General features: G+C 34.5%; 3 protein-coding genes across 3 annotated transcripts; 2 read left to right on the plus strand and 1 right to left on the minus strand.

Moving 5' to 3' along the window:
• LOC109347767 lies at positions 593-4,937 on the plus strand. Its single transcript, XM_019587816.1, has 5 exons — positions 593-1,492; positions 1,895-1,977; positions 2,811-2,922; positions 3,168-3,220; positions 4,456-4,937. The coding sequence occupies exons 1-5, from the start codon at positions 652-654 to the stop codon at positions 4,621-4,623; spliced, it is 1,257 nt and encodes a 418-aa protein (XP_019443361.1). The 5' UTR covers positions 593-651; the 3' UTR covers positions 4,624-4,937.
• On the plus strand, positions 6,025-9,493 carry LOC109347769 (cinnamoyl-CoA reductase 2-like). The gene is made up of 6 exons (XM_019587817.1): positions 6,025-6,199; positions 6,658-6,827; positions 7,352-7,537; positions 7,702-7,867; positions 8,826-9,012; positions 9,202-9,493. The coding sequence occupies exons 1-6, from the start codon at positions 6,091-6,093 to the stop codon at positions 9,338-9,340; spliced, it is 957 nt and encodes a 318-aa protein (XP_019443362.1). The 5' UTR covers positions 6,025-6,090; the 3' UTR covers positions 9,341-9,493.
• Positions 10,149-12,110, minus strand: LOC109347765 (F-box/LRR-repeat protein 2-like). The gene has a single exon (XM_019587813.1). The coding sequence runs from the start codon at positions 11,864-11,866 to the stop codon at positions 10,184-10,186; it is 1,683 nt and encodes a 560-aa protein (XP_019443358.1). The 5' UTR covers positions 11,867-12,110; the 3' UTR covers positions 10,149-10,183.

The raw sequence follows: 13,613 nt of genomic DNA on the forward strand, positions 1-13,613 counted from the left end.
TGATCATGTTTATATTTAAATAACTAATATGCATACTTTTAAATATATTTTTATAACCCTAACAATTAAATTATATTTTTGTACACGTTTTTATATTAAAATTACATATATAATAACATTACTTATATATTAAAATTATAAAATATGAATATTATTACATAATATAACTAAATAGACCAGCATGTTAGGCTTAATAGGCCATTTGGATGGCTTAAAGCCTGACCTGTTAAACTAAATAGGCTTTTCAAAAAGCCTGAATCTGACATGTTTACAAAAAAACCTGGTATGGCCTAGCCTGTTATAGGCTAGGTAATAGGCCCCCGATAGGTGGTCTGGCCTGTTTCCACCCCTACTTACAGGCCACCTATCTGCCCGTTAGTCCATTTTAAAATGACCAAAAAATTAAATTTTGTCCGTTAAAATAGTGCAGACATGTCCGTGCTCACTTAAATTTTTGCCGATATTTGTGGACACATGTTATCTCTTACATTGACGCTTAAATAAAAGTTGAATAGGATGGTATATGGTAGTTATTGTTAAATAAAAATATTAAATCTTTAAGTAGTAGAGTAGAAATAGGAGTTGTTTGGATAAAAAGGAGAATTAGCCAAAATAAAACCCTAACATTCCAAAACCCTTTTCTCCGCCACCATGGCACTCTTTCTCCACCACAGAGCCACCGCCAAATTCAAATCTTCCCTCCTCCACCGCCTCCTCTCCACCTCCGGCGATCAACCTCCGCCCGATTCCAACTCTCCTTTCTCTTCCACTCTCCGAGACATCAAACAAACTCTCAAACAACCAAAACCATCGTCTTCATCTTCTTCTTCTCTTCAAGAAATTCAACGCAACCTCTCTGAGTTCCGCCGCCGCACCTCCGTCGCTCCTCCAAACTCCGGTCAGATCTCTTTCCAAGAACTCTATAAGCGTAACACCGCTCAAAACCCCGATGATTCGTCACCGTCGCCACCAACTGCAACGGGCGTTGGGAATCTCAATTTGAATAGCGCCAAACCTAATCGCGGCACGCCTAGCTTGGATGCGATTCGCGAGAGCTTGAGGCAGATGAATGCTGATGGCAAGGGCGCGGATCGAATGTCGTTGCCTGCTTACAGGGATGTGTTGAAATCGAGGCCTTCGACGGCGTCGTCGAAGGTTTTCGGGGGAACGAGTGAGTTACCGGAGTCTGTTTTTGGACCGGAGTTAAGGGGGAGGTTGAGGAAGGATGAGTCCTCGGTGGCGGCGGCGATGAGGATGGAGTTTGTGAAGGTTTATGGGGCAGAGGAATTGGGAGAGAAATTGAGGAAGCTGAGGCCAGAGAGAAAAGAGAAGGATTGGTTTTCAATTAAGGAGTTGAATGAGAGGTTGATTAAGTTGAGGGAAATTGAGGAGAAGGAAGCTCGTTCTACAGTGAAAGGGGTTCACTATAATGATTTGAAAGAGAGCTTGATTCGCATGGTGTATGACAAAGACAATGCAAAGAAAAATTCAGGTAGGTAACGTTTCATGTTTTCATTTTATGTTTTTGCATTTAATATTAGTATATATCAGTGTTTTAAATTGTTGTCCCAGCCGCGGTTACTATGATCTGGCCCGATGTGGCCACATCATTGTAATTCACTGTCACACCGAAATTGGGGTGTGATGCGGGTGCGGCGGTTACCACAACCGCAATATTGCAGCCCATCACGGTGATGCGGTCCACAGTTTGAGTCACTGGTGTATAATGTGTTTGTCTTGTTCATGAAGTAATGTTAATAATATATAATCATGTGTGTTGCGAATATGACATAACTTCTTCTGAAGTAAATAATTGTGTTAGTGTCCCTAAAGTGGTGTTAATAATATGGCATAGTTTCGTTGAAATAAACGAGTAATGGTGTGGATTTTTCAGTACAGAGAATGGAAATCTTGAACCAGATTGGTGGCGCTCCAGAGTACTTGATGGGGCCTCCTAAAGAGCATCTTGTTGAAAAGGTAAGTATGGTTTGATTTGCTCTGTTTTATTATACATAATTTTGATTTGTTGCCCCTCCTTCCTGGTTGGTTGGTGATGTAATTGTGAACCTTCATTTTGTTGTTTCAACTTGCAAAATCACATATTCGTACAACAATTTTCAAATACCAAATCCTATAATTTTCATATTCACTGATCCCTGTCTTCTCTGTATTGGTGTAATCTTAAATACTGCTAATTTTAGTTAGTTTAAACCAATGCACATACATCAGTATATTGAAGCCATGATTGTTGTATCTTTGTAGTCAAGTGATGCAAGCCTCTGATATTGTCATTCATCAAGCTATTGTCATCATTACCATATTTTCTTTACGGGGTACTAATATGCACTGATATGGGTACGGGTATTTGATACAACATAGGTATGGTATAGTGATAGGTATTTGTTAAAAATGTCAACATATAGGTTCAGCATGACATGACATAACATACATATAAAAAAGTTATATTCATGTATATATTCTTATTCTTTTAAAACATAAAAAACATGAAATCATCATAAATAAAACACAGTAGTTGGATTGCTTCATCATTGAGAGAAAATGTGGATAAAATTTTATTTTGAGCTTAGTCATTGCAATATAATGCCAGCTAATATTTATCAAGTATCCAAGTTTGGTATTGGTATGTGGTAAGTATCCAACATGGGAGCAGAAGACTTTATGAAGTACCCATGCTACTCTGGAGTTTCGTTGATGACTGTTGTTTTATTTCACATGTTCATAGCTTAACATCTAGTATTATAAATGCTAACTAATTTGACGGCATATTATTGCCACTGTGTTTATTCCAGTACTTCCATCCAGATAATATGTCTTCGGCGGAAAAGTTGAAAATTGAGCTCACAAAGGTTAGAGACGAGTTTAAAATGTCTGAGTCAGATTGTGGATCAGCTCGTGTTCAAGGTAAAGGAAATTATTGGTTAACTAATTTAAGCAATACTTAGTAAATAGGAGGTGGAAGGAAGGGAATAGGTTTGCTTTACTTTCCTTCTTGATCTGAAAGTGTGTTGGTTATGTATGCAATATAGGTCTATGTGAAAGTGGAGGTAATAATTTTGAATATAATTTGCTGATGCTTATTAGTAATTACAATGATTATGTATGAAGCTCGATTAAGGAATTAACCTATACTGCTAATTTTTGTGCAGTTGCACTACTCACAACCAAGATTAAGCATCTATCAGCTGTTCTACACAAGAAGGTTAGTTGCCTCTTCATGGGTCATTTTTCTATAATTTATCATTATGTTTGTGGGTCAATGGGTAGATATAGCCTAAAATACTGATCAATAGAAGGTTTGCATGTCCAACCTTGTTGATATGCAAACACTGTTACCATATAGATAGTGTCTCTACTTTGCTTATGAAAGACAAATCTATTCTGTCACATGCTTTTTCCAAATCTAGTTTGAAAGGTGCTTTAACTTTTCGGTCACTAGTGTTCATGGAGTCTAAGATTTATTCAATGTTTACCTACAGATTTTACTAAAAATGATAAACTATTTCTGGCTATTGGATATTTGATTGGATGCTGCTATAAACAGATTTGAAAAGTTTTAATGAACTTATAAGTAGTTTGAATACACTCTGCTGTGATTATATCCACGGCCTCATGATTTTAAAATGGGGGAGTGCCAGACAGGAAAGCATCATGTCCTATTTTCTGGCGAGCCTGGGAGCTTGTTCGCGTGTTCCATGGAATAGCTTAAGACATGATTTACGATTTAATTCTGGGGTTTTGTTAGAGTGGAATTTCTGGGTTGTGAATGGTTGAGTAAGGGTTGGTTAATTGGGAAGACCATCTTTACTTTTTCCATACACACCGAAAGAGGAAATTGTCCTCACATACACAAAGGGAATTTAAAAACTTACAACAAAACCATTAATATCACATGGAATTCACGCCACACGTTGTAGCCAGGTTTCTTAACAGCATAACATGAACTTTAATCAACCTAGTAATACATGGGAAGTAAGTTTAGTTTCTGAAACAAGAGAATAGTTGAATGTAATTACTGAATACCTCAATGGATGTTAGAGTAATTTCCCCGATGTTGGAAGTTTTTATTTTGTCATACCTCAATGGTTTCATTTGTTCTACTTGGTAAACAAAGTGATTTTCTCATTCCATTTGATCCCGAGCATGGAGCAAATGTATTGTTATGACTAACAAAATTTTGAATATGGCCTTCGATAAAGTTTTGAATTGGTGTCCGCATAATGTGCTTTAAGCTTAGTGTAAGATGTAATTGCCCTTATCAGTTGTCCTTAAAGTTATTCCTTGTCAAGCAAGGCAAGTTCTTACGTAGATCTGGTGGACTCTATTTAATGGTTCAGATCTGTTAATTGTGATTTTTATGTTTGGTTAGACGGGGAAAATTTCGCTTAGCATTATTGCTATTTTATCCCTGATTCAATTCATTCTATGATGCTTCAGGATGTGCATTCTCGTAAAGGTCTGATAGCAATGGTTCAGAAGAGAAAGAAATTACTGAAGTACCTGAGAAGAACTGACTGGGATTCCTATTGTTTGGTTATTTCTAAGCTTAATCTACGTGATAACCCAGAACATACTTATAGAGGTCGATCCACTCAAGCGGCATAAACAATGTCGAAAAATAAACCGATTTCGGGCTAAACTGGCTGGGTAGACCAGGTTTTTGTTCAGACCGCCTAGCCGGTCAGTTCAGGATTCAGTGTTTCAAACCCAGACTGATCAAGTGACTGAGTCACCATTTTTCCAGTTTAGGTTTTGCTATTATGACTGATGGAGATGTCAATTGCTGAAGATTTATATTTATTTTTTCTGTATGAGGGCATAAGATTTATATTTATGGTCCACCTGTTATGTTTACTTTTATTGGTTTTGAGTTAAACCAACGACAACCCACTAATTAATTTCATATACTTTGTTTTCTATTGTATATTTCTCAATTGGAAGCGAATAATTTGGTTGGAGAAGGATTTCTGTTTCGGTATAGTTATTATTGTATACATGTTATCATTTTAAAAAGGTAATAATTTTGTAAGAAGATTATTATAGGTATGCATAGTAAATTTTAAAGTGGAATACTCTACTCTTATATTCACCCAAAAACTGATAGTTTATTATAGGCTTAAATATGGTTTTAGCTTATGTGAAATAGCGACCTTTTGGTTTTTGTTATAAAAAAATAAAATGAGGAAATAGTTAATACATGCCTCAAATAATTGTTGACTTTTAATGTAATAGAGATGAATAATATATTATTAACTAAAAACATTACATGTATAATACATAAATATTAAATAATTGCGAGTCATTATAAATTGTTTATTTTAAGTCAGTAAGCAAAGAGAAATGATAGATTTGAAGAACTAATTACTATGAGCTATATATCTCTAAGGTATTGATGTAATGATAAATACATATCACGAGTATGGGGAAATTGAAAGACGAGTGCACATCACTTACTCTCCCATGATGACTTTCATTTCATGTGGTCATAACCTTATGATTGGTTAAAAATATATACATATATTTAAATTAAAATTTATTTTTTAAGTATTTTTCTGATCAATCATAATTTATAATATATGAAATGGTACTCATTATGGACAAAAGATGTGCCCCTGTAAATACAATACAATAAGTGTGATTAGAGAAGAAATAAAAGATGTTTATATAATATTATGCATACATATAAAAATTAATTGAGGCATGAGGCATCACAGGACATGCTTGCTCTCCTTAATAAGATTGTTTTGTTTCAGATTTAGATGCTCCTTTTCTCTTACTATTTTTTTGTTACTTTGCTTGACTACCAAATTTAGTTGTGTTTTATACCGTCTTTGCTGTGATAATAAGGTATATGACTTCACACGGACGTTGGTTCAAGTAATACATGTTTCCCTTAAGCAAGGTTTCGGGTTTGAGTCATGTGGATGGAAAAAATGTGGGAGAGTTAGCCCCACGTACTATGAAATAAACATATTTTTTAGCGGTACTAAAAGACATGTTCATTATTGTTATCATTATAAAAACATTGGGTGGAGCATTCTTGAATGTTGAGTGTTAGAGTTGAAAAAAAAAATGGGAAAGAAAGTATGTGTAAGTGGTGGTGGTGGATTTGTAGCATCTTGGCTTATTAAGCTTCTTCTTTCGAAAGGTTACATTGTTCATGCAACTATAAGACAACCTGGTACTTCAACTTCAACTTCTTTTATTAATACCCTTTTCAATTATTGCATACCTCAATATCAAAATTTATTCTTTTTACCTATCATGTTATTATTATGCATAAATAGTGTCAGATTGTTTAGATTTTTTTTTACAAAAAAGTGATTTTCAGCTTCTATTTTTAAGAAAGATTAACCAAAGAAGGATGTAAATGTAAAAAAAAATCACTTTTTTGTGTGGAAAAAGCTTGAAGACAAGGGTCCATATGTTACATTTAGCATAGAAATTTTTAGGATGATGTTGTAGTTCCTTTGTTTTTCTTTATACTCTTTCCCGGTGTTTTAAATTGCGGTTACTGCGATTGCAGCTGTCACCACACCTTCAATATTGTGGCCGATCCAGTCCGCAATTTGAAACACTGCTCTTTCCAAAAGGAAAAGGCTATGATTCTTTTGTTGTGTGTGTATGATTATTAAGCAGGTAATGAGAAATATGAGCACTTGCTGAAATTAGAGAGAGCTTCTGAAAATCTTACAATCTTCAAAGCAGATCTCTTAAATCATGAATCTCTCTACTCAGCAATTGTTGGATGCAATGCTGTTTTTCATGTTGCTAGCCCTGTCCCCTCAACAACTGTACCTAATCCTGAGGCATGCATCTGCTACATTAACAACATGCAATTTTTATGTTTTAGTTACTCTCAATTCATTCTTCTTAATTCGGTAATATTTGATGACAAATCTTGTGATATACTGTCATTGTTAGATTTGATTAAGGTAAGGACCTGACATTGGTTTACAGTTATTGTTGGTAGGAATGTTTCCTTTTCTGATTGGTGTATGAGTAAAACGACTTGTATTTCCTCTTCTTTTATTATATAAGCGTATCAGCTTTGTAATGGGGACGGTTACACCTTGTACTCATCTTTAATGAAGTTTTGATTAAAAAAGAAAAACTTATTCAAACAGTGGAACTTAGTTTTGTGTTTTTTATTACAAAGTTCTAATGGTTTTTGATTTACTATTGTGTTGATGCTCTTATTTCTCCAAATTTAATACCAGGAGTTACTTAGAAGTTAGATTTTCGGTTCGGTTCCATTATTAGAAGCATGTATAGGGTACAAAAGTGACTTTCTAGCTTCTCCTATTGGTGTTAGTAAAATAAATTTTTGCAGGTAGAAGTCATTGAGCCTGCAGTGAAAGGAACTAAAAATATACTTGAAGCATGTCTTGAAGCTAAAGTAGAACGAGTTGTATTCGTATCTTCTATAGCTGCTATTGTCATGAGCCCAAATTTGCCCAACGATAAAGTGATTGATGAGTCCTGTTGGTCTGATAAAGAGTACTGCAGAAAAACCGAGGTCCGTAAAATTCTAATCCGTACGAGCTTACGATATGGATAGTAGCATTGTCTTTCATTTGGAGTATTCCTTTGTTTAAGATTTTCCGTTGTAGAAATGCTAAGTTTCAATCATTATGACTGTTTCTTATATATACCGAAAATCATGTTTCACATGTGATCCAGAACTGGTATTGTTTCTCCAAGACAGAGGCGGAGGAGCAGGCGCTGGACTTCGCGAAAAGAACCGGGCTTTCTGTAGTAAGCATTTGTCCATCCCTTATATTGGGGCCAATTTTACAGTCAACTACTGTCAATGCAAGTAGCTTGGTTCTCCTCAACATTTTAAAAGGTGCCCACTTATCCTTTATGAAATTTTTGTCGTTACGGAATACCATTTTACCAGCTATTCGATGCTAGTTAAAATGCCTTGTCGTTTTAGACGATAATGGCATCCATTTCCATAGATAACATCTTTGGTCATGTTAAAGTGGTGCGAAATATTTGGTGTCTAGAAAAGGTTCAGAGTTTAGCAATAGCAATATATCGTTGGAGATAAATGAGATGAATAGTTGACGATACAGTAATTTGGAATCGAGAAAAAAAAATTTTAGATTATTCTAAAGGATACTTCAAATCATGTTTTTTGGTTTCTTGCCATAATCAAAATCATCACATAGGAGTGTAAGATTGTTAGCAGGCCTCAAATTGAAAATATCTACCCAATGACTTAGAACTATCGTTGTGTTCACTTCTATTATAAAACATCACATTTGTCTCTAAATTCTGATCTGGTTTTATTAGAGACAACTTAATACAAGTATAGTTCCAATAGCATAGAACTAAGGGTGGCATCTAGTTTATTTATTGTTATCTATAGTTTCATTTAGTTCTATTACGACTCAACATTTATATGATAATGGTGTCATGTCTTGTTATCATGAAGAGTCAAATATCTATGCATTATCAGTGTAAAGATTTATATTTTATACACAATCAATATATCATCCACCGTTCTTTTGTATTACTTTTTGACGAGTCAATGATGATTAAACATTAATGGTGAATGATGCAGTGATAGTATATAAAACTCATACACAATCAATGCACATATTTTATTCTCTATCATGAAACACAATTATACTCTTAGAGCTGATTTTTATGTGTCATTTGCTTCCCTGCCCAAAGACTTGAAATGATTGTTCTTTTACTTATTTTAAGGGTTAAATACTAAAATACTACCCAAAAACTGAAAAACATCTATGTCATTTGGCTTGTCTTTCTTTGTTTTGTCTTGTCTGAAACTGAAGGTTGCGAGTCATTGGAGAATAAGCATCGCTGGATAGTCGATGTGCGAGATCTAGCTGATGCGATACTTTTGGCTTACGAGAACCTTGCGGCAGAAGGAAGATACTTATGCACTTCACACCCTATCAAGACAAAGGATTTGGTGGAAAAACTGAAGAGCATATATCCTAATAACAACTACCCTACAAAGTAAGCTTGAATTCCCTATGGTCTATAAATCAAAGGAATTTTTCTAGTATTAGTCCTAAACCAAGTATCTTCTTAATGTCTTGACTCTTATTTTGGATTTGATGCATCACTTTAACCATGTTACTTATTGGCAGATGCTGAGATATAAATTTCAGAATCACATGCTTAATCGGTTTTCGGTTTTCGCAGCTTTATTGAGGTGGATGATTACACAAGGTTGAGCTCAGAGAAACTGCAAAAGTTGGGTTGGAAATACAGGCCATTAGAGGAAACACTCATTGATTCTGTTGAGAGCTACATAGAGGCTGGTATACTAGAATCAAAATAAATATGTTTAGTTCTTTATCATTACCCTTTGTTTGAAGGATTGGTTCCTTGGAAGAGATTTGTGTATGTCTTTCAACTTTTATTTTGTGTTTAAGTTGAATGATCACAATAATTATATCATGTGTGAGATCTTTTGAAGTCTAAATTTCCAAAGGTTAGTAATACATTTGAATGCTTAAGTAAAGCTTGAGGCTAGTCTTCTTTTTTTCGATAAACGAAAATGTATTAAAGAAGTACAAGGAGTGTTAACCCAATATAAGAAAGAGATCAGAGAACGTTTAGATTACAAGCATCCTTAATACAAGACCTAGTATCTAGGCACCAAATAGAATAGGACATGGCTCTTAAACCAATGTTAGAAGAATACCCAGACGAAGATCTCACTCGGATTAATTCCGTCATGTGATTGTAGTTGAAGTTCTTCCCTTCAAAAATGGTTTCGTTATGCGTAAGCCATATACACACAAATATGTGATTGCAGCAGCTTCAGGCTACTATAATTGGGAGCACATCTTCTGTCTTAAAAAGTGTACCACTCCATGTACCACCCAATTGTGATTGTACCACTCTATGTACTACCTAATTTTTCTGACCAATACCAAGTGGTAGTACACAGAGTGACACTTTTTGGGACAAGTATCATATCATTCAACTATTGTATCAAACATAAAAATAGACAAGCATCATATCATTCAACTTTTGCATCAAACATGACAGAGTACTAGAATACCACACACACAAACATTGCTTGAAAACCAACACATATTCCTTAAATACTATGAGGTATAACACAAACAAACAACATAGGATTCAATACTACATTGACTTTCTTTTCTTCTTCTCATCAGAAATTAACAGCAAAACCAGAAGGGGTGATTATTTTTCTCAAAGATGGCCTTGAAAACTCTGACCAAGCAACAAAATCATCACAAACCAAACTACAATTCTTTAAATTTAACTCTCTTAGTGCAATGCAGTTTTCTATTACTTCCCTCACCCCTTTATCTGTAACATCACTGCAACTCTGGATTTCCAAAACCACTAGTCCACAACACCTTCTTGATATTACTGAAAGTGCTTCATCATTGATTCTTGATCCTGACAAATTCAACATCTCCAATTTGGAAACTTGAAACTCAATCTCAAACAACTTCACTTCTGTATAGGACAAGTTTAAGTGCCTTATCTCACAGCATTTGTTTAAAACTTCAACAATACATTCTCCACTTATACCTTCACAAGCATTTAAGTCAAGAAGCTGCAAATTTGGGCAAATAGAAGCAAACTTTGTTAAACTTGCATCATCTAACAAAACATTATCACCTAAGTAGACATTTTTCACTTGATGGTTATTGACAGAAAAATCCATCAAAGAGTAATATTCCTCTTGCACCTCTACACCAAGATATGTTCTCTCCATTTTGATCTCATTGAGCATAGGACACTTTTGTGTGAGTATGAAAAAGGTTGAATTTGTCAGTTGGCAACAACCACTGAGGTTTATAGAGGTTAAACTGTGGAGAAATATAGATAACTTGCCGATACATTCGTCTGTTAGAAAGTCAACTTTCCGAAGATCTAAGAGTCGAACTGATCGGCACTTGGATAACAGATAAGAGATTCCTGCAAATGAACAATTGCAGCAATCTAGGAGGACAAGATTCCTTAGTATAATGCCACAACCATCTGCGAGTGAAAAGAGCAACTCGTCCGAGATAAAAGAATTTGATAAATCAACAGCAGTTAACCTTTTCAAACTCCTTAAAGAATCGATCAAATCTGAGTTGATTGCTATGAGTGTCAAACCAGGTCCGTGTAGTCTTTTCTTTTCAATGTTAAAAGCGACGGAAGTTAAACTCGGCCTAAGGCGAATTGCAGCTGCAATGCCTGATTGAGTTACTTTGAAACAAGTGAAGAATGAAATTTCTTCCAATGACAAACAGTTTTGGCATAGAGATATAAGGGATTTATCAGTGATTAAGTAGTTACCAGAAATGTTAATCTTTCGTAGATTCTCGAGCAAAGAAGACAACCTGAATATCCCGAAATCCGATGCTTGCGAATTCAATGGAAAGCTAATGTCAAGCTCTTGAAGGAGAGGGAAACAATAAGCTATAACAACCAAATGGCTATCATGCAAAGAGCCTATGTTTGAACAGATGAAAACCTTCAAATTTATCATCTTTGAACCAAGTTCTCTCAACCCATCAAGTGGAAGTGTTCTCTGATTAGAAAGATTAAGCAAATCAAGGTCCAAACCAGATTGTATAATTTGATGAAGCAGACCTTGAAGGTCACCACTGAAGTGACTGAGGTCTAAAGTTTTGAGCCTTGAAAACCTTAAGAAAAGCTGTGGAAGGAACAGAGTTGTCGAATCGAATATCGCGAGAGAGAATTGAAGCCGGTTTGTTATGGAAAGGAATTGCTTGCAGACCATGGATACAGACTCCAAGTGGTGGCCTTGACCAAGGAATCTGAACACCAATTCCCAGCATTCTTCAAGGAAAACTACAGATTCCAATGACATCTTGATCTTGATCTCTCAAGTGAAAAGAAACTTCAATGGTTGGTATAAGTGATCATGTGAAAATACATCAACAATGTTCAATGGCTTAATATAATATATCAAATGAACAAAACATATCTAAAGATCTCAAAGGCTAGATGATTTATTAACAAATTGTGTCATTCAATGGAGATTTATAACAAGTTGCACTACAAGAAATTTATCATATACTTACAAACACTTATAATGACAACGAATAAAACGGTTGGTATTGATATAATATACGTATAGACATACAATAAAACGTAGGTATAAGTATAATATAACTACAAATATCTAGATCGGTAACTATCGATGGTGTCAATTTTATATTATTGTCATAGGCTGCAAAACTGATAAAGGTGATGAAATGAAGGTTTAGAAGAAGAAGGGTTATATTTGAGTAGTGCAAGTCTATGTTATAAAACTCAACAAAGCCTTTTGCTTTTTAGGTAAGCAATGATTTGGTCCATATCTACTTTTCACTTCTTGCTGGCTTTTACTTTTTATACAACCTTTTTTTATTGCACTTGAATTAGATTACTTGTATAACTAGATTCAACAACTTAATTAATACATCGATGTACAAAAATCTGTTGTCTCAAATCTTATCTCCGTTGAAACAAAAACATCAACAATAATGAATGTTGTAAATTTTTAATTAACATAGTATGTTTTCATTGATGCGAGACATAATTTGGGACACATCAGAGCTTTGTTCTACCTCAATGCCCCTCACACTTATATCAATATAGTGTCCAATAGAGATGGCAAAACCGGCCAGTTTTGGCTTGTGCCTGTGAAAATTTATGCGGACATGGGTATACTCGTATTAGCTTAATGGATAAAATTCAATGCAGTTCCTGTTTTAAAATGAGTAACGAGCTTGTGGATATTGCCTGTTTTGCCATCTATAGTCCAACACAATGTTATATTAATAATCATTCCTACTATTATAAAGTTTTTTATTTGGTTTCATTTTAGTGAATATAATCAGAGATCCAATCATGGGTTTCCAATGAATGTTGAATGCACGACCTCCTTTCTTCCAAATCAGTCATGCTTCACATAAACTGATTTCAATTTTAAAAAAATCATTTTATAAAGTGATTTTTTTAAAAAGTACATGCAGTATAGTATTATTATAATTCATTTGATGCCATTATGTAATAGAAAAACTTAGAAGATTTTTGTTGTTGGGGACAATGTAACCACTTAAAAGTTTGGTCGTCGAAAAGAAATTTTTTGGCCATCATTAAGCCCATTTGGCTTCTTTATTTTTATGCACTTATACAAACATTTTACAGAATAAGAAAATAATGTATGCATTAATAATATAAGAGTTTTTTCGTGTTTTAAAGAGTTTGGTTACGATGCTAACAAATCAAACAAAAATTGTGATGGTAGTCCATATCAGTAGGGCAAATGATGTAAGTTAGGTAAATTAAGAGTTTTAAATTGTTTGGTTTTTCTTTGGGTACTCCAAATTGTTTGATTCTACAGGCATAGATTTGTATAGTACAATGAATATTGGCATGTAGGATAGTTAAGATATCATTATGCTAAAATATTGTGATAATATCACTCTATAGGTAAGAAAGTAACATATTTTGGGACTTTATGATTGCTTCTCCCAATAATATTGCTTCCAGTAATTGAAGCATAGACAATTTAGTTTTTACTATTAGACTAACGATCTGTTAATATATCACATATGGTTTGAATTAAC

Source organism: Lupinus angustifolius, chromosome LG05, assembly GCF_001865875.1.
Source record: "Lupinus angustifolius cultivar Tanjil chromosome LG05, LupAngTanjil_v1.0, whole genome shotgun sequence".
NCBI classification, from domain to species: Eukaryota; Viridiplantae; Streptophyta; class Magnoliopsida; order Fabales; family Fabaceae; genus Lupinus; species Lupinus angustifolius.

Bases quoted from the DNA above. Each gene is read 5' to 3' on its own strand.
- LOC109347767 (XM_019587816.1), top strand. From the start codon at position 652: ATGGCACTCTTTCTCCACCACAGAGCCACCGCCAAATTCAAATCTTCC. The intron at 1,493-1,894 runs GTAGGTAACGTT...TGGATTTTTCAG, and splicing joins CAATGCAAAGAAAAATTCAG to TACAGAGAATGGAAATCTTG. The intron at 3,221-4,455 runs GTTAGTTGCCTC...ATGATGCTTCAG, and splicing joins CAGCTGTTCTACACAAGAAG to GATGTGCATTCTCGTAAAGG.
- LOC109347769 (XM_019587817.1), top strand. From the start codon at position 6,091: ATGGGAAAGAAAGTATGTGTAAGTGGTGGTGGTGGATTTGTAGCATCT. The intron at 6,828-7,351 runs GCATGCATCTGC...AAATTTTTGCAG, and splicing joins CAACTGTACCTAATCCTGAG to GTAGAAGTCATTGAGCCTGC. The intron at 7,538-7,701 runs GTCCGTAAAATT...CATGTGATCCAG, and splicing joins AGTACTGCAGAAAAACCGAG to AACTGGTATTGTTTCTCCAA.
- LOC109347765 (XM_019587813.1), bottom strand. From the start codon at position 11,866: ATGTCATTGGAATCTGTAGTTTTCCTTGAAGAATGCTGGGAATTGGTG.